General features: G+C 39.2%; 1 protein-coding gene across 12 annotated transcripts in view; it reads right to left on the bottom strand.

Moving 5' to 3' along the window:
• eif4g3a (eukaryotic translation initiation factor 4 gamma, 3a) overlaps nucleotides 1-20,177 on the bottom strand; it is a 66,902-nt gene that overhangs the window by 24,608 nt on the left and 22,117 nt on the right. For 4 of the 12 annotated variants that reach the window (XM_087840918.1, XM_087840926.1, XM_087840921.1 and 1 more), the window contains 9 exons: nucleotides 18,048-18,080; nucleotides 12,605-12,625; nucleotides 9,795-9,974; nucleotides 8,130-8,241; nucleotides 7,785-7,945; nucleotides 5,085-5,210; nucleotides 3,610-3,799; nucleotides 2,338-3,108; nucleotides 1,460-1,548 (listed from right to left, as the gene is read on the bottom strand). In XM_087840918.1, the coding sequence (XP_087697044.1) occupies nucleotides 1,460-1,548; nucleotides 2,338-3,108; nucleotides 3,610-3,799; nucleotides 5,085-5,210; nucleotides 7,785-7,945; nucleotides 8,130-8,241; nucleotides 9,795-9,974; nucleotides 12,605-12,625; nucleotides 18,048-18,080 (1,683 nt within the window). The remainder of the gene's footprint in view (nucleotides 1-1,459; nucleotides 1,549-2,337; nucleotides 3,109-3,609; nucleotides 3,800-5,084; nucleotides 5,211-7,784; nucleotides 7,946-8,129; nucleotides 8,242-9,794; nucleotides 9,975-12,604; nucleotides 12,626-18,047; nucleotides 18,081-20,177) is intronic. The other 8 variants (XM_087840924.1, XM_087840928.1, XM_087840920.1 and 5 more) reach the window with 7 other exon arrangements.

Raw genomic sequence — 20,177 nt, 5'->3', positions numbered from 1 at the left:
CCCATTGGTTATTATATAAGGATATAACCTTTTTACTCTTGGTGTGGGAAAAGCTTGTTTAGTAAACAACCCACTGTATTCTTTACCTTTCTTTTGGCTAGTTATGCAGTCTTAGGGAATAACAGCACATTTCACCCAGACAATATATCTCATTTCACTAGTGTGATTGCTGCATGCAGAACCCAAACAACATTAAGCGGTTCAGCTGAACTTGGCCAAGGTATGCATGCAGTGTGACTGCTATTCATGAGAATGGGACTCATATGCTTCAAAAGCTACCTTCATCAAAGTTTACAAATCTAGAACAAGGTGTGTCACCAATTCTAAAAATTGTCTAAAATCAACCTCTTAAAAAACCTTGACCATGAAAGAAAAGGAGCAAGGGTGCCAGACAAAAGTTTAGATGTAGAAACACACTGAAGCGTACTCAGACAGCTTAGTGCAGTGTGAGCACAGCCCAGCAGGTGGCATGGGAAGGGAAAACAACAATGCTAGGACATGGTACAAGACAGCTACACACAGGGTATAACCTTCATCAAAGACCTAAAAAACATTCAAATCAAACAGTGCCAAAGGTGTGGAGATATTTTCTGAAACACCACTTATACATGGCAGGAAAACACCACTCTGAAACACCACAAAATTTTTAGTCAGTGTAAAGGATTTCCTCTTTTTTTCCCCTCTTTTCCTCTTTGTGTTTGTCTCCTAGTGTGCTTTGTGTATACTATACTAATGTATCTGTTACTAAACCTTCTATTTTTACATATAAACTTCTGGCTTCCAGCACTGAGATGATCTGAGAACAGAAACACATAATGAACTTTTTTAGGCTTATTTATTATCTACACTCCTAAGGTTTTATGTTTAAAACCTCTCTGTGTGACTTTTTGGTTTTTTGCATAAAACGGCTCATAAAACCTGTTCAGCATAGACTAAAAATAAGCTATTTAAAGCCCTTTATTTGTTGGCCAGTATTTGGCGGTGTTAGAACTCCGCCACAGCAACAAGCCTGTGCAAAACCATAAAAGAAAGGAAACGAGAGTGGAACGGAGATGGTTTTACATGCAGTGGACTGGCTGAGCAGTGGAGATGATGGATAACTCCTTGCTGACGATAACAACACCCCAAAGTCATTTATGTCTGCTTCCCTAACCACACATGTGGAAACATTTTCCACTTGAACTATTGCCCAAATTGTGCCTTTCCTCCTCTCTCCCTCTCACATTCCTGTAACACTTTGCAGGACTACTCCAAAATCAATTAAGACAAAATAAAAACTATTTCGGAGAAAAAAATATATCACAGTATCTCAAAAAATTATTGATTGTTTATTCGTCCACAGACTATAAGCCACTTATCTCCAGAGGCTAGTAAAAAATAATCCACAATTTGATGTCAATACCTAGGTTTTCTTTCTTCTCTTCATCCTGAATTATGAGTTAAGAGGCCAACTTCTTACCTCATCCACATTTTGAGGTGCATCTCCAGTAGAGGTCCCTTCATTTGGTTTTCTCCGGGTCTTTGGTATTGCAGAAGCAGTCTGATTAACTACAGAGAAACAGAAACGCAGGAACTTAAGATCACTTGCAGCCAGTCAGTAAACAAGTCATGAGGGATTTAAAAGGTAAATTTGATTTAGTAAGAATGATGGCAAGAAAAGTATCTTTTTACTCAAGTTACAAACCCATTATGTTTTTATCAAACTATCAATCAATGCTCCATTTCAGACAGTTTTTACTACTGTCTCTATGATTTCAAAGAGAGGAGCTGTCCTTAATATGGCTCTAACCTTCAGTTTGAACATTTTGACAACCAGAAGGGCTAAATTTGCTTATTTCAGCTAAAGGTCTGCATCCAGATCCAGTTAAAACAAACAAAATTCATAGAGAGAAATGAAAATAAAAAGTCAACATTCAGTAGGCGCAATGCCGAGACGGTGTAACAGGAACATGACCCTCAGTTTATTCAGCCACTCAAAATGAATGAAGATTTCATAAAAAGCCGTGTTCGCTACCAAACAAGTAGAAACAAAAAAGTGTAAAAAATATTTCCTCTAATTTCCATGACTTGACTTCCTTTCCTTCTCCTGTGTTATGTTTTGTTTGATTGTGGACTACTGAGGATCAGCTATTTTAGCACAGTGTTTGAAAAGAGATTATCTGCAAAAACGTGCCTTATGGATGTGCCCAACAGGACCACTTAATTCAGCTATTTATGTATAACATCATAAAATAGTAATGGACTCATAAAACAGCCACTCATTGGCTTGTCACTGCCACTTAGTTTATAGCACGCTTTTAAAATGCCACATGCAATCACGAACTTAAACGGACTCACTACCCGTAATAGGACTCTTCCTGGTGAGTGCTTGTTGCTGGGACTCTGTTTTGCTGTCAGTAACACCAACGTGTGCCTCTGCCCCTCCTCTAGAGATGAGGTCTTTAGTGTCTAAGGACTTGCTCAGCTCATCAGCCTCCGCTGTGGCCTGCACTAGAGGCGGAAGGCCAGGAGGGAGCATAACTGGCAGAGTTGGGACGGGGCTTGAGGTCAGGGTGACTGGCACCACAGCCACAGGTGCCATAGGGGAGAGCGTAGCAGCAATGGGCACCTCTGGCCTCACATCAGAGGGCAACGTTTGAGAGGAGGAGAGCTCTCTGTAAGCAGGAGCAGATGCCTGGGACTGGAGAGAAGGCTCATGAGCTTGAGTGTCCAGCTCAGTCCCAGAGTCTGCAAGGCCGTTCAAAGCCTTGGGAGCCAGCGATGGAGAGGCAGCTAAAGTTCGTGGGGCATCTAAAAGAGGCTTGTCTGTGTTGGGCATCTGAGGTGGTGCCGAAGAGGGCTTGCTCTCCCCAGCAGAGGAGGAGGCGCTGTGAGAAGATGCTGAAGTAGTGGACTCCCTGGCTGAGGGACGTTCACTAGTGTTGGCGACTGCAACTGGGAGAGTGACGGGGCGTGCCAGAGAAGCAGGGAAGGGAAGCTCGGGCTCGGGAGCAGGAGAGGGCTCAGATGCAGGAGTGTTGGCCTCCAGTCTCTCCAAGGGAGCGTCAGGCTGCACAAGCCCAGGTGAGGAAGACTTCTGGGCAACTGGCTCCAATTTTGGCAAGTCATCTAAGAGGAGGAAGGAAAATGATTTCAGAATGCAGTTAGCAAAGCTCACGGTTTGTCCAATCAGAATCATGTATTAACACGCTTTTGTGTTAAAACATTACCAAATAAAAAAATTAAAAAACAAACCAGAGAGTCAAATCTTACAGGTATTTACAGGAAGAGCAGGAGGCACTGTTGATTCAATACTTATTTGAATGTGAAATGAAAGTGAAAGCACTCAATGTGCAATGTCAAAGTGATCTTTAAAATAACTGAAAATCTCAAAAGAAATACAGCTAGAGGGAAACACTGGTTGCTGTTATGCATGAAACAGTAAAATCATTGATTCATCAATTACATTACTTTAGTATTTTTTGAGCACCTAATGGCATGTTTTTACCATATGTACATACCTATAGTTACATATGCATGTATGTATTATGTAGTGTAATAGGATTGGGCCCCTATGTGTTGGGGAGTTTTAGATTACTTTTAAGGACAAAAGAAGCATTTGGGGCAGACCTGGCCCTGGTTTGGTGTCTGAAGCCACAGCTGTCAACGGCTGCTGTGGCTGCTGGGGCTGTTGAGACTGTTGGGACTGCGGTGGTTGTGGTGACTCCAATGTGTAGCTTCCAGGATGGGTTTGCTGTTGTGGAGGAGGCTGAGGCTGCGACTGCTGCTGCTGCTCCGGAGTCTGGCTGCTGCTCGGCTGCTGCGATTTGAGGTAGAAAATGTGAGGATAATGAGGGTGCGGCCATAAAAACTAGCAACACAGAAAACCAGAAAGAGAGGCACAAAGATGCAGGCAAGCACGCACGCAAACAAATAAACAAGCCCAAATGCAGAATTAAGCAAAAATAAGGAGTCCAACGAGGTAGAATAAGAGGAGAGATGAAAGACAAGACGGGAGAAACAGAAAGACGGAGAATGAGGGATGCGAGAGGAATGGCAGGAGGAGAGGAGAAGATCAGGACGATGCGGAATTAAAGCACAGCGAAAAGGGGGTAGATGCATTAAAAATGAAATTGGGAGGGGGCACAAAAAGACAGAGAAAAAGAGGAAAGACACTGTTAACATCCACAGAAGGACACAGGGAGGAAGAAGTCCTAACATCCCTCTCAGAATTCAGAATCCAGGGAATCTGTCTCATTTGGGCTTTTCTTTTTTACCATTTATTAAAATGTGTCAATAGAATTAGAACACTAGATTTTCCATATAAAACAAGGACTACTTTTCGTTTTTTATAAAGCAGCAGTATGAGTAGTCGGCGATGTAAAGATCAGGAATGAGTACCAACACATTTCCATATTTATCTAAGCACGATGCCAAACAAATTCCATTTTTTATTTTGTTTGTTTGTGCAAGAATAGATTGAACAGAGTTAGTAGAATCTGCAACCTGAGTGGATTCTGAGGAAGGAGTAGGAGTATAAAGAAATTACATATGCAATCTACTGTAAAAGGTAGTGAATGAACAGAAACAGTGAAAGGAAGAAAAGCAGGTGTAAGATTAACAAGAGCTGTTAAACAAGATTACAACAAACTTACTTATTGCTATGAGACTATCACATGCAGAGTGATATTTACAAGTTATGAACCACCTCCATATCTACACATACTGTATGTGGCATTTAATAATAATGTAACTTGGTTATTATCTTTATGTGAGCTTTTGAACTTCTTTCTTAGCCAGAAACAGGCTAAGAAACCAAGGGAATGAACATAATGAATGTGCAAAGACTTACTTTTAAATATTGGCCCTGATTAAAATACAACAGGCATGTAACATTCTAGGCTGAAAGCCCTCATTAATTTCTTATGATAGGGCAAGATGGCTGAATAAACTGATCCTGTCTGACACACACAGTGGCAGAGAGGAGATTAGAGCAGAGAGCTCACACTGCAACCAAGCAATATGAAACCTTCCACCTCTCTAAATACTTCTACGTAACTACTGCGGGTGAGAGGTGAGTGAGGGTGTTCCAGAGTAAGCCATACCTGTGGTGGGGTTGGTGTAGAGGAGGGGGGGCCGACAGGAGGCGTTGAATTCCTGCTCCCTGAACCCCCTGCCATGATCTCCTCTGTGATATCCTTGCCACCCTGATTGGGGTCACGGATACGGATCTGGGAGGACAATGGCACAAAAGAAGAAGAAAAAAATCAGACCTTACTAAAGCACTCAAGTCTTACAGCAATCCTGGATCAGCAGTAGATGATGTATTTTAACAGCTAAGAAAGGAAGGAATCAGACTTGGAGGGAATCTCACACTCAAATTGGCTGTAAATGATGATATAATGACCAGCTTTTAATTCAACAAATACACGTATGTTGTACACGCTAGAAAAATTGTTATATCGGTAATATCTGGTACTTTTCAACATAATTCTCGCTGGACAAGTCAACCATCAAAAGTTGGGTGGACATGTGTAGACTGAACTTCTACACAAGCACACGAGAGACGAGGGAAACTAAGGCTACGTTCACACTGCAGGTCTTAATGCTCAATTCCGATTGTTTGATCAAATCCGATTTTTGGTCTGCTTGTTCACACTACAAATAAAATGTGACAGCAAACGCGCTCTAGTGTGAATCCTCAAAGCGGCCCGCATGCGCAAAAGAAGACGTCACACAACGCGCTCTGTTTAGACCCAGAGCAAACAGTATCGTTTGACTGATGGCCTTAATATAAAGACTTCGGACTTTATGTTTCCCAATTTTGCTTTAAGTTATAAAGTTATTTTGTTATTTACATATGGCCTGATAATTATCCTTATTGCTGTTTTAGAGAGGAGCAGTGCTTCAAAGGATAGTTGCAGATTACTGTCAGAATCTGCAGATTATACAGTACAAATAAAATGTTCACGTTTCTCCAACGTTGTCTTCCCAACAGTTTCACTGACATCTACACGGGATGGCCAGGAAGCGTTCGCGATGTCTTCTTGGGCGCTTCTCCAGCGCTGATAATTGGCATCTGTCTTGTGTCAGTGACGTAAAAGACGGATTTAATGCGACATGACAATTTAAACAGCAGTCGCTTTCTGAAACATCAGATGTATATCCGATTCAGTACCACATATGAAAGTGACCCAGATCGGATTTGAAAATATCGGATTTGTGCCGTTCACACTGTCATACCATGATCAGATATGGGTCGCATAGGGTCAAAAAAGTCGGATTTGATGCGCTTTCGCCTGCAGTGTGAACGTAGCCTAAGAAACAGTGAGGAGTTCCTTTATAACTTTCCACCGTGAAGAGAAAACACACCTTCTTTACATATAGGAATGAATGAATTACCTTAATTGCCTTAAATTAAAACGCAATTAAGTAGGAACAGTAGACCAAAAGGACACAACTACTTGCTTAGGGATAGAAGTGTTTCCTTAATAAAAATAAATAAATAAATACCCAGGACCAGTCTGGAGTCAACCCTGAATCAGCAGGTTACCACTAAGTGGATTTTCAGGTAAATATGGAAAAAAAACAGTCTCAGCTTCCTGAAAATCCAAGTCATATGGTATTTACAGTGCCATGTGAAAGTATCCAGCCTCTTTCAGATTCCTTAATCTTTTGCAAATGATGATTTAATTAATTAAGAGGAAAAAAGGTATGCACATCTACCATTAGTTTTTCATGTAGGGCCAGGTAGGTTTGGACAGTTTTTCCCCTTAATGAATGAAATTATCATTTAAAAACAGCAACTCTCCGGCATGAAAAGGCACAAATTAAAAAGTCCCTTTAATGTGTGACTTCTTTTGTGTGGCTTCCTCTTGTTTTGTGTATATTCCTCTTGTTTTTATTTGTTCCTGTTGTCTTACTATTTGTATTTCCTGCACAGTTTGTGTGAGTCCCCACAATTTCACTGTACATGTAAAATGACATTAAAAGGCTATTTGATTCTATTCTATGAAGAGGAAGTATTTACTCTAGTTATCTTTGTCTAATATTAAAACTTGCTTGATGATCTGAAACCTTTAAGTGTGACATGTGCAAAAAACTAAGTAATCAGAAAGGGGGCAAATACTATTTCACAGCACTCTATCCTCGGGGTGCCTCCCTTCCGCTACTTTACAGGATACAACGCGGGCTAATGTCATAGCTAGGGGCCAGCCAACGTCAACAAATGACCAGTTTCCAACCCCAGAGACAAAAAATGAAGCATATCCAGCTGACAAAGAGACAAATAAATGCCACTGTAAGCATACCTAAAGGAAACAGTGTTTAGTCAAACTACAGCCTTGTCACCAGAGTGTTTTGGCCAACGCCCACCTATACAAAAGTGCGCAACAGGATGCTGATTCCAGTTTACTTAAAAGTTATAGGTGTCATTACTAACAAAGGTTTTGTGAAAGTTATACAAAATATCTTTAATATTTAAGTAAAGGATGCCCACTGAATGATGTCAGATTATTAAGGTAGTCTGTCATCTCTTTATTTGTGATAGGCAATGTATCTTTCTGCAGATGAATCAAAATCTTCTTCAAAGGCTTTGAACGAATATCATACAGGTGAATTTAAAAAAAAGAAAAACAATTTCAGCCTTGGCTGGAATAATTTTCACTGTGAAATCGTTGAAATTATTATTTTTATGTTGTATGAACTGACTTAGAGGTGAAATTTGTCCAAAAAAAAGAAAGAAAAAAAAAGTATTGTGTGAACTTTTCCCTTTATTAAAATTACAGAATTAATAGGATACTCACTGTTTTCTTCTCACGCTTGGTTGGTGGAGGTTGCTGTGGTGTAGGCACTATGATAGGGGGTGACGGGGGGTAAACAGACTGTCCTGGGAAGTAGGGTGGACCAGCTGTGGGAACGGGAGCAGGGACAGAGGGTGAGACAGGTGGGTGGTACCTGAGGGGATCTGAATGAATTTGCAAGAAAAGACAAACAAGAACAGAAGAAAGGACATCTTAGTTAAACCTTACAGTCACAGCACCTTAGGCACACAAGAGAGTTAGTGAGTGTTTGTGCTACTCTGTCATTAACTGAGATTTTATGGATACGGGACTACCACTGCATGTGTATGTGTTGCATTAGTGACTCACGATATGGGGCTGGGTACTCTCCTGGCCCTGGTCCAGGATAGAAGGTGCCAGACCCTGGGGGCTGTACAGAATACTGTTGAGGAGGTCCCACGTAGGGTGTACTGGGGCGGTACTGTATAGGGGACAAAAGAGAGAGACAACCAATGAAAACAAGACACGTACTGACCGGTTTAGTCTTTTATTTTTTGGGTCCTTTTTCCTTTCTTTTTTTTAAATTTTTAGCATTTGTGGGAGTTTTTATGGGTTTTAATGGTCCTTTTGATGATCCTTTGAATAATCCACTGAATTCTGTCTAGACCAGTTTATTATGATCTTTTAGGAATCTTTAAGGGTTGTTCAGAGGACACGCAAATTATTCGTGTATAAGACAAAGGGCAATGCTGCTGCTGGTGCGCAAACTTTATACATCTAATGTGGAGCTATGAGTATAGCTGATACTTTGCTAAAGACATAAAGACCTAGCATGTGGTTTTACTCTTAGATGCTAGTGGAATAATTCTGCATGAATTAAACTGCACAGTTCATAAATAATTCTCATTTATGTTACACCAGAGCGTGTAGTAATCCCCTTGTTCATTCTCTGTCTGAAATAAACTATCTTCCTTCCCTTTCGGATTACTTTTGGCCCACTTCTTTTCTGATTGGCTGCCATTTGCAAACAGAAGATTTCAACAGCTGGTGGGAGGGGCTTCTCTATTTTAAGCCCGAACTTTTTGGAACAGTTTGAAGCTTGGGCTTTTGGCTCTCATACCTGAAAATTTGCATTCACCGAACTTGTTATTTGAAACTTTGGGTACTTTTTATATAAGCACCCACCACTGTTATAGTATAGCCCTCCATTGAGTTTTACACTTCTGACTCTGTGTCATGGGGGCAGCAGTCTAACCAGAGATGCCTTCAGGTGGATACAAAGGCATTCCCAAACTAGCTGACAAATACATCCTATCTAGTGTGCTCTCGGTCAGCTCAAAGATCTTCTCCCGCATGGATGCGCCAGAAAAACACCCTGAAAACAACTTAAGCAGCTGCTTTCAATGCAAAGGAGTAACTGCCCTACTCTGTGGAAGAGACCACATACATTTGAGAGGAGGTCACTTCTATTCGAGAGATCTTTTTCTTAACCACTACAGACTAGCACAGCTCAATTTCTTGGTACATCACAGTGTAAATATATATGACAGAAAATAACAAAAAGCACACTAGGGCCACTTAAAGCAATTGTTTATGTAATCAAAAACGTTAATCTTAAATATGACCATTCGTTTTTATCGCTGGGTGCTGTCTAAAATGTTTTCCTGACACTTTAAGTTTGAATAATTAAATATACAGCCACCATATAACTGGATGAGGTTGGCACAAAGAATGGAAACAGCAGAAAAACAACTAGCCTAGCTGTTTCCAAAGGTAATAAAACCATTTTAACACCACCTCTGAAGTGCTCTAATTTACATATTATATATTATTTGAATTCTTATCGGAGCTTCAAATTAAAATAACACAGAAAAGTTGATTTTAATACTCTTGGTGGAAACTTTCCGATACATGTTTTTGCTGAAAACTAAAAATAAATGTAAGGCCCAATCAGAGTTGAAGAATGGTATTGATAAATAGATAGAGCAACTATTTTAGTGGTCTTAATTGCACCTATAATGGTGACTTCTTTACCTGTGGGATGTAGTACTGTGCAGCCTGTGGGGAAGGGAAAGGCATGGGTGCCATGGTCATCATTATTGGTTGATTAGTGGGGTAGACGGCTGCTGTGGGAGCTTGTGAGCCAGGCCGTATCGAGGGCGTGTTCGTCGGGATGGTGGGCCTTGCAGGCTGCATTTGAGTCCTCTGAAAAAACTGAAGATAACAAGGCAGAAAAAATAGAGAGAGAAACAGCAGAAGACATTGAATACTACCCCAGATACAAAGTCTCATTTCAGCAGGCTGTCATGCTTTTTCTAAACTACAAGCAAGTAGACTTTTTAGACCTTTACTCCAGATTTGGTTTTTATCAGCAGCTTAAAAAAGGCCAATGACCACAACTTTCCCTGAAAGCAATGCTGCAGACAGTTCAGACTGTTTCATTAGACCTACTCTGAAAGTCAAAAACACTTTTATGTCACTTTTCCTCCAAAAATAACCAGTAATCTCTTCCTTGAATTATTTACTAAACATCTCTCTGAAGTTTGGATTATATATTTTAGCTGGCAAGAAATGTGATGAATCAGATGAATATTTACATACTGGCACCAGTCTGAATTTAGCTCACTTTACACACTCAAGTCCTTAATGTTTCATCCTGCCACAAACATCTAACCAGCAGCCTTAAAAGCACGATTAAGTCATTCAAACAGAGATGACATTTGAGTATAAGAAATGCCCACAGCACAGAACTGCAATCATCCGACTCGGTCAAACCTCATGTGTACATTGCTGTCGTGATCCCTGGCAGCTTCACAGTGTTTCTATTGTTAAAGTGTCCGACATGGTCACAATTGAGGTGGTGGATCATTTAGTTTAGGATCTTATTTCCAAGACCAGATCAGAATTGATTCAAGAGACTGCTGTCATATCTTTCTCATTACAAAATTTTGTTCTAGCAATTCAGAGTGAAAAAAGTAATCAAGGCACAGATGCATTAAAAGAAATAAAGATTGTTTTCTCTGTGCTTTATTTCAGTTCTGTTGTGTATGCTACTGTCTTTACATCACTCCAATCAGGGTTAAAATATATTTTTATCACAATTCTGGTGATTTTCCTGTTTGGGAATGATGGAACCTCTTTAAATCCATCAAGCAGCCATGATGTTTCTCCTGTCAATAATATATCCTGTTGCCATTTGCTACCAAGATGAATGGGATAGATTAAACTATTTACTATAAACATTGGTGTGTTAATACATTGTTTTGAGTCAAACTTCCGGATATTTTATACGTCCCTTGTTGCCTTTTTTAATCGCAGTTTTATTTGGGATTTATACACAGATGGAGATTTTCTGTGGTATGAATATTAGTAAGATCACGGTATAGCTAGATAAGCAACCTGGAGGCGAGAGATAAAACTGTTCCTCTTTTGACTGCTCCTATTACAGGTTTCCACAGTATATCACCTGCCTCCATCCCACCCCAAACCTTGCATCCTCTTCTATCTCATCAACCCACTACATCCAAAAACCTCTGTGGACTTGGTGGCAGTGCCATAATCTCCAAACCATACATCATAGCAGGTCTCAATACTGTCGTGTAAAACTTCACTTTCACTCTTGCTGCTATCTTCCTGCCAGAAATCACAAGACCTGGTTATGGTTTCCTGGAGAAGGCCCTAAAAACTTGAAGGGAAAGCAAAAGTTTAAGTTTCCAGTTTTTTTTGACCTGGAATGTACAACTAGAAAAAAGTAAAAGCTCAGACTTTTAAGAGCCCTTAACTATGGTTTTTGTTTTGGCCAATCTCGCAGCTGTACAGAATGTGCGACACAGGCCACTGACCTGCTCGTCATGCAGAAATATGGCCTTTTCTGGTGTGTCAAAGAGAACAGAAAAACAAAACAAAAACATACAATACTCACAGTCACTCCAGCTACAGTGGCTTTTCAAATACATGTCACAATCACTTAAAAGTTAAACATCAGAGCGGGTCTGTATTTGATTAGCCCAATGAATTTAATATGCTGAAGCTTTGTGTGCTGGGCCTGAAGAAAGACCACCACCAACAGCTGTGACCGACTTCCAAATAAGCGGGACTCAAGCTGGGAATACCCAACCACAGTCACAGAGTGCCTCAGTGAAGAACAGAATGGAGAGCAGAATAAACAATACTGTAAAACAGTCTAAAAATATCCAGGAGGGAAATCACCTTTAACATAATAAATCAACTTCAATGGCTTTATTGTAAATAGCTCTGTGAAAATCTGGGAAATTACCGGAAAAGTCATTATCAGTCTCTGCTGGCAAAGCAAGAGAACGAGACAGAGACAAAAAAATTCAGAACATTATTAACACAAAGGAGCTTTGTCACTTAAAAACAGGCTTAAAACAATCACTAAAACAACTCCCCCAACAAGACTGTAACCATATATACATAAATTAGTCACCTATATAACATAAAACATATTTCCAAGGCAGCAAACACATTTCTTTTCACAAAGGACAAAAAATTATCTAAAAGAACAAATACTTGGGAGGGAATATACAGTTTCTCTCTAATTGTGCATGCTGTTCATTTAACTGTGCAAGGTGATAAAGGATGAGTAATGAATGGGGAGAAAACTAAAAAATTATAAACTGAAAATTCCACTAATGATCCTCCACGGGATAAAAGACAGGACATAGGGGAAAAAATGATGATGAAAGTCCACCGTACTAAGAGTACACTGCAGTGAAGATGAAGGGGTGTATAGGGTAAAAAGTCAGGAGGGATGGGATTATTTGAGCATGATCCTCATCATGCCATGCAGGTCTGCAGAGACTTTAGACAAAGAGGTAAATTACCTGGATGGGCCTGAATCCTCCCTTGGGTAGTGAAAGCAGGAAAAAAGAGAAAAGCCAATAGGAGACCATACTGGTGAGATTTAAGCGGCCACACACATCAACAGAAAGCTGTCCCATTACTTCTATCTAAATGACACAGTACCTGGTTCGGAATCGCTTTGGCAATATATATAACTAAAATATATAAAATAATCTCAGAAAATGTGATGGGTAATAATTGGGCAGTAGAGCAGGAAAGACTCAAAAGTCACAGTCAAAATGTCAGATCGGTATTTCACTTGTTGCCATGTGGCACCCAATGTAACATGCACATAACTATTATTTAAACATGCATTTTAGAAAGGGTTTCTTTGCCAATTGGGATGATTAAACCCTTTTGACAATGAAGTGGGACTTCTCTGCACCAGAGGGATCTCACTGTCACCTGAATCGCTGGCTCAGCATAGGAAGGAGTGTTACGGCCTGCATGAACGATGAGTTTCAGACACATGTCTATATTATGGAGCAGATGGGCTTCATTTCAGTCCCCTGACTTTCATATGTTACTAGAATTGCCACCAGAGTTTAGGTGAAACCCAGGCAACAACCTCCTGGGATGAAATACGAAAACAAAGGAAAACTACCAAAAACAGCAGGCTTCACCTCAGCTAATTCAAATTACTAATCACATATATACATGTTAAACAATGACAACGATAATTATAACAGGTGTTGTCTGGTGTTAATTATAGATGCAAAACAACACACGTTTCACAGTTATAAAATGTACTCATCCTTACAGATGATTTGCCTCGCAGTGGTTTGGTCCATTTCCTACCATTCCTTAATTCATTTAGTTTGCAAAGAAATAAACATAAAGCACAGGATGTGTATGACAATGTTCTTTTCTTCTAGCCATTAATATTAATATATATATATATATATATATATATATATATATATATATATATATATATATATATAATTTTTTTTTTATTTTTTTTTTTATTTTTTTTATTTTTTTATTTTGAATTTCATTAACTTCATGGTTGAATTTGTTTTGCTTCAATGCAGCTACCACATTGTTGTGGTAGCTGCATTGGTATTACAATATGGTTTGTTTGTTTGTTAATTGTGCTATTTAGCACTAATTAGCAGGTATCTGTGTCTGGAGAATGCATTCGTACATTCAATAGATTCACCTTGCTAACAAAGTCCTTCTAATAATAGCGTTTCTCGCCACTGCTGTCCCTCTGGAGAATTCTCCCACAGACTTTACTTCAGGAGTACCGCGTCTCTCTCTTAACAGAACTACTTTACTGTGATACTTCTATTTTTAACATATTGCTAAAACCAACACCTCAAACTCAAAAGAAAATGCTGAAAGTGAGTATCTTTATACCATTTAGGGTCACTGGGTTATTTAAACTTACCTAACTTTAGTTTTTAGTCTATGACAAAATATTTGAGTTAACTGAAAAAACTGAGACATTTTTTCAAACTTAGAAAATGAACTAAATTAAAAATATAGAGGACATGTCCTTAATTTTCATCTTTTGGATTTGGTTTGGTCAAATTTATCAACACAACCAGCCTGAGGAGACTTTGGTGCATGTTTAATGAGATTTAAGATATCTGCATGACAGTGAGTCAACTGCTTTCAAAAAGTGCTGTCATTATGTCGTATTATCTTTTCTGATTTTCCTAAATCTTGTCCCTGACGAAAAACCCCTGTATGATGATTTTAAAAAATATAACTAAAACTAATGAATTTTAAACAAAATCATACTAATAAAAACTAAACTGAAATGATCAAATTAAATCTGGAGTGTAAGAGAACCCACGCAGGCACAGGGAGAACATAAAAACTCAAAAGTCCACACAGAAAGCTCCCAGGAACCAATGGATTTAAACTCAGGACCTTCTTGCTATGAGATCAACATGCTTCACAGCTCAAATCTAATAAATAAATAATACAAATAAAACCTTTGATTAGTGAATATAAAATACAGTAGGTCTGGGGTTGCAAATAGGACAGATTCACACTTAAAATTCAGGTTTACAGAGTCATTTACAGTGAGAAACTCTCAAGCAAACAAATGTTTATTTTAGTGGTAACTAATCTCCAATAACTCTGCTCTTTTGGTTCTCACACATACAGACAGAAGTTGTGCTGAAAATCATAACAGCAAGTAAAAATCATGCTTACTTGTAGACAGACTTATCTTCTGACCAAATAAATGTTTGGATCTCTATGCTCACTTTACAGTGCATTGAGTGTGTTTCACTAAAACAATAGCTGTTTTCTCTGTTGGTATAAAAGGCCACTGTTTGTCTCCTTCTTCTTTCCGATTCCACTTCCGTGGTGGCACAAGAAATTTCAGCACCAATTTGTGACAGCCAGAGCATGCACTTGTTTATGTGTGCGTGCGTCTGTGTTTGTGCCAGTAAACACGCCGGTTCCACTTTGATACCCTCCTATTAATAGACTATATGAAATTTGTCTACACTGAAGCAACCAGAAGGTGAGGATGTTACACAGCAAGTGACAGGGGGCACATCTTGTGGACCAGTGGGTGTGAATAACACATCAACCTCATAAACGGCCAGCTGCATGAATCATAGTGGTGTGAATCAACAAACACAAAGATAACAGCAGGCCACATGGATTGAATGTCAGGACCCAGACATGTCTAAGACTCTTAGCATCCACAAGGTAATACACAAACACCATCATAAATCCCAAACTGCAAGACATGAACACATCAACATGTCCTCCTATTGACTTTGACTTTGGTTTACACAGTGTCTACAGTCTAACAGGATCCACAGTGTTATTTACACAGGTATCAGCTATCACCACAGGAAGATGGGGCCAATCCACACACAATTTTTCTAGGCTCTTTTCTTTACTGCAGCCTACCTGACCACTACTTAGTCTTTAAAACAGCACCTTCTTTAACACTGAAAAAGAAGTTAAAAAAGCAATATCTTGGTATTTATAGTGGGAACGAATTCCAAAAATATGACAGATTTAACCATATGAGCATGTAATATTCCCATTTCTGTTTTTAGGAAATATATTCTATCCAAGAGCTTAGGTGGCATATCATAATTGTCCTGTTTGCATTAACAAAACTGGAGAAATGCCTTAAAACTAAGGCAAAGATTATCACAATAATTCTCTACTATGAAATTAGTAATTTGGTGTCAGATTGATGTCTGCTCCAAAGAAGAGCAAGAATTGACATGCACCTCGGATTACCTGTTTGATTAACAAATTAATTTTAAAAAGTAGGCCCATTCAATTTCACTAATAAAACTAAAAGTTGTACAACTGCTGTTTAAGGGCACTTGAGTGGAAGAGTGAATACTTTAAACATAATGTGTACTCAATCCAAACTATAAAAACTAAAAAAAATTGTCTCCCATTCAATTAGAAATAAAATAATGGATACTGAAAGTGTCAAATGAAATGATTCAAAAGAGACACTTGGCTTAGGCCGCAGTCACACGGGCCCACACCCAATCATCTGGCCACCACAGGTCACTATGGAAAAATGTATATTTCCTGACCAATTGCTGAATGGTTGCTGGTGAAACTGGTTACAAAGAGGTATACATTGCTGTACTGAAACCCTCCTTGCGGATGCTTTGGTTGCTGGCAAACTGCTGCAGCTGAGCATGGTTTGCGTGGAAGACCCTGACTTGTCTGCAAAGACTTGCCTACTACAGTAAAGCGTAAAACTGAGAATGTTTGCTTTCAAAGTCAAAGCTGAGCTTTCTGGAATGTTTTGACTCAGAACTTTTGCTCTGAAGACCAACATTCTCCGTTTCCAGTTTTACTACCACTTATTGTTGCTTGGTTATCTAAGGAGCTTGGAAAGAAAGCAACTAGACTTTGTTAAGTTTCTTGAAGACGTTTCACCTCTCATCCCAGAAGCTTCTTCAGTTCTAAAACCAAATGGTGGAGAGTCCCAGGTATTTAAACCCTAGTGGGAGTTGCCCCTTAAGAGGGTCATTGACCTAGTATTGATCATTATCAGCAGAGGTTTCAGGTGAAACCACTGTCAGACCTTGCCTCACCCTGTCACGTGACATACTGTGATCACCTGATGCAAGACATGAGTGGGCGTTAAGGTAAAACTGCATTGTAGGTGGCAGACAGTTGGTGTGGTAAGCCACCTCCTCTGTTCAAGGATGGTTATTCAAAGTAGACAGCTTCTTTCACTCCTCTTTCAACCAATCAGCCTTCTCTGTCTCTATTCTATACAGTTCTCTTCTAAAATTGCTGAGTCTTTTCCTATCGAGATGGCTCTTCCATGTTGTGCCATGGGTTTATAGAGTGGCTGTTTGGTTTCCCCAAGTAAGCCAAGAAGGATAACAGCAGCTCTATGATAAAATTGTATGAACCAACAAAACATCTCCATCAAAGTTATGAAAAGAGGAAAATGCAGAACTTATAAACCAAAGGTTGCCAACGTGGTTATATATGGCTGCTAACAGCGCTCTCACACTGGCATTTATTGATGATTTCACTGCTGATGGAAGCAACCAGATGAATGCAGAGGTATACAAAAGCAGTCTGTGTTCTCAGACACAAAGCGTCTGATGACGACTATATGCCCGAGACTTCAAGCAGTCGTTGACTGAAAAGCATTTGCCGCAAACCGTTAAGTATGAGAATTTTGTCTGACTTGATGAGTTTCACTCTGATTACTTTTAAACACCTAAACTTTAATAACTGATTTAAAAGGTCTTCATCTACCACACAGTCCTTTCTGTATTATTAAACCTAAATTGGAAATTTGAATGCAGTGTCCAATATTTCTATTTTAAATTGAAGGTGCTAAAACAAAGTGGCTAAACACAATTCCTAATTTAAAGCATAAGGTAAAACAAAAATTAATATGCAGACAGACTTGCTTTCAAAACTGTCAATATAATGAATAACACTGGTTGGTCTGTACTCTGCTGTAGACTATGTGTGTTTGAGAAAATATGAAACTGGATAAACTAACCAAGTTGTATAATTTAAAAAGCATTAAATGTCAAGGTTTCTTGCAAAATCTTGTGCAAAACATCCTACTTTTTCCACTTAGAACCCAAAGGCATCGATAAATTAAAAGCTGATAAAGGCCAAATAACAGTTACTGGAAGAAACTAATTTCACCCTCAACATAAAAATAAACATGAATAGTTCAAAAAAAGAATCAGGAAACAGCTCGGTGCACCTGACTGGATATCTTGATTAACTAGCAGCACGGAAACATCCCATGACAATTAAACCCTCTTTAACTGTTTCCAAGATTCTTGAAGGCTTTTAAATCTGAGACTATTTTTCTCCTAAGGAACAGCAGATGCCCCACAAACAGGCCATTGCCAACAGGGCCAGCAAACTGCTTTGATGATGATGATGATGCAAGAGAGGGAGCAGGAGGGGCGTACAGCAGGGGTAAATTACCTGATGGTGGGTTGGTCGAGGGCCCGTAGCAAACTGGTGGGGGAGGGAGGAGAGGTCCAGCAAGGAGATTGAAGCAGTGATGGCAAAGCGGGGAGAAGAGAGAGCATAAGAGAGACACAGATACAGTATAAGATGAGCAATGGAAGCCGACGCTTGGAAGTACAACACAAAACCACAGAGCTACAAAGCTTTAGAGACACATGGCACATGATGCAACACTAGTTCTCAGTCACAGCATGCATTTGCAAATAATAGCTTGCAATTTTTACTTGTAACTACCACATTGAATATAACAGATTTTAAGGCCAGGGAAGACACTGTGAGTAAATGTCAAATGCAGAAAAGATAAATTTGATTGTATAAGGCATACTGCAGTGAAATAAAGTGGCTTAAGTGGCAGAATTTAAAACAAGGCTTACTGGACACTGACTTATTTCCTGTTAGCTATGCTCTTCTGATACAGAAAGACTTACAAACAAAGTAAATGAGACAATATTATACTGAAATATTTTCTTCTAGGCTTTTTGTGGTAAGATTTTTTTTTTTAAAGATCATTCCCGCTTTAAAGGTTTTCTTTCAACTACACTGAACATTTCAGGCATTTAAATTCCAGGCAAAGAAGCAAAACCACCAGCAAAACAAAAAAAACCTGCTTGGTAGTTAATATCAAGCTTAAAGTGGACCTATGATGTTTTTCTGTTTTTTTTCCCCCGATTCAAAAAAAGTTGGAACGATTTCTAAAATAAAAAGAACAATTGCAGTTACTTGCAAATAGAGATTGCAATCTAGAAGTTCAGTTCCTTGGAATTGTTCATCTGCCTGCCTAACGATCCTGGTTATCTGTTCCACTGACGTCTGATGCATTTGCATTACGACGTCATGTACACGCTCCATATTTTGGTTTGGAAAGTATCCAAGGTGGCATCAAGAGAAGCGCTTAAAATAATTTTAAAAAAAAGGACGCGAGGGCCAGTTGCAACACAAGCAGAGCTTTGATCACAACAAAGGGGGGAAATACCTCCAACATGCTCAAACATTTGACCACAAAGCTAAATTCATATCATGTCCCATCCCGACTTGCAAACCACATACACCTGTATTTTATTCACAATACAATATAGAAAACATATCAAATGTTTAAGGTGGGAAAATTTAACTTTTAACAAGCAAATTTTAGCTTATTTTGAATTTGATGGCAGCAACACGTCTCAAAAATGTTGGGACTTGTTTTTACAATCACCTGTAAACGTCTGGAAACTGTGGAGAGTAGTTGCTAGAGTTTTGACAGGACAATGTCACCCTACTCTACAGATTCTAGCTGCTCAACAGTTCTGGGTCTTCTTTGTCTTATTTTTTCATTTCATGATGCTCCAAATGTTTTCAGATATTTAAAGGTCTAGACTGCATGGAGGGCAGTTCAGCAATCAGACTCTTCTACTACAAAGCCTTGAGCATTGTCTTGCTGAAAAATGCAAGGGCTTTGCTGAAAAAGACATCATCTAGATCAGCGGTCCCCAACCTTTTTTGCACCACGGACCGGTTTATGCCCGACAATATTTTCATGGACCGGCCTTTAAGGTGTCGCGGATAAATACAACAAAATAAAACTAGTACTGGTACCGAAAAAAAGACGATTTATTCATAACACACATGAAAAGACCAAGGAAAACCAAGTAAACAATAAAAACGATAACAAAATAACGCTGAAAACCGTTAAAAACCCTGAAAACTATACATTTCACACCTGAGCCTCAACTCTCGCGGCCCGGTACCAAACGACTCAAGGACCAGTACCGGTCCGAGGCCCGGGGGTTGGGGACCGCTGATCTAGATGACAGCAGATATTTCTCTGATGCCTTTCCAAATGTGCGAGCTTCAAATTCTATAGGCACTAATGCAAATTTTGATTTCTGATTGCAAACAATTTTCCGCTTTAGCTCTAGCGGTTTCTTTTATGTACCACTTGCTTTTTTAGCCAAGTTATTTGAAATGTGTTGCTGCTAAAATTTGTCATCAAACTCTAAAATCTCAGTTTAAACATTTGATATGATTTCTATTTTCTTTTGTAAATCAAATATGGGTTTTGAGATTTGCAAATCATTGTGCTCTGTTTTTAAATGTAAATAAATT

This window comes from Neolamprologus brichardi, chromosome 5 (genome assembly GCF_056152115.1).
Source record: "Neolamprologus brichardi isolate AB-2024 chromosome 5, ASM5615211v1, whole genome shotgun sequence".
NCBI lineage: Eukaryota > Metazoa > Chordata > Actinopteri > Cichliformes > Cichlidae > Neolamprologus > Neolamprologus brichardi.
Note: the sequence above shows the minus strand (reverse complement) of the source record. Positions and strands in the feature narration are given on the sequence as shown.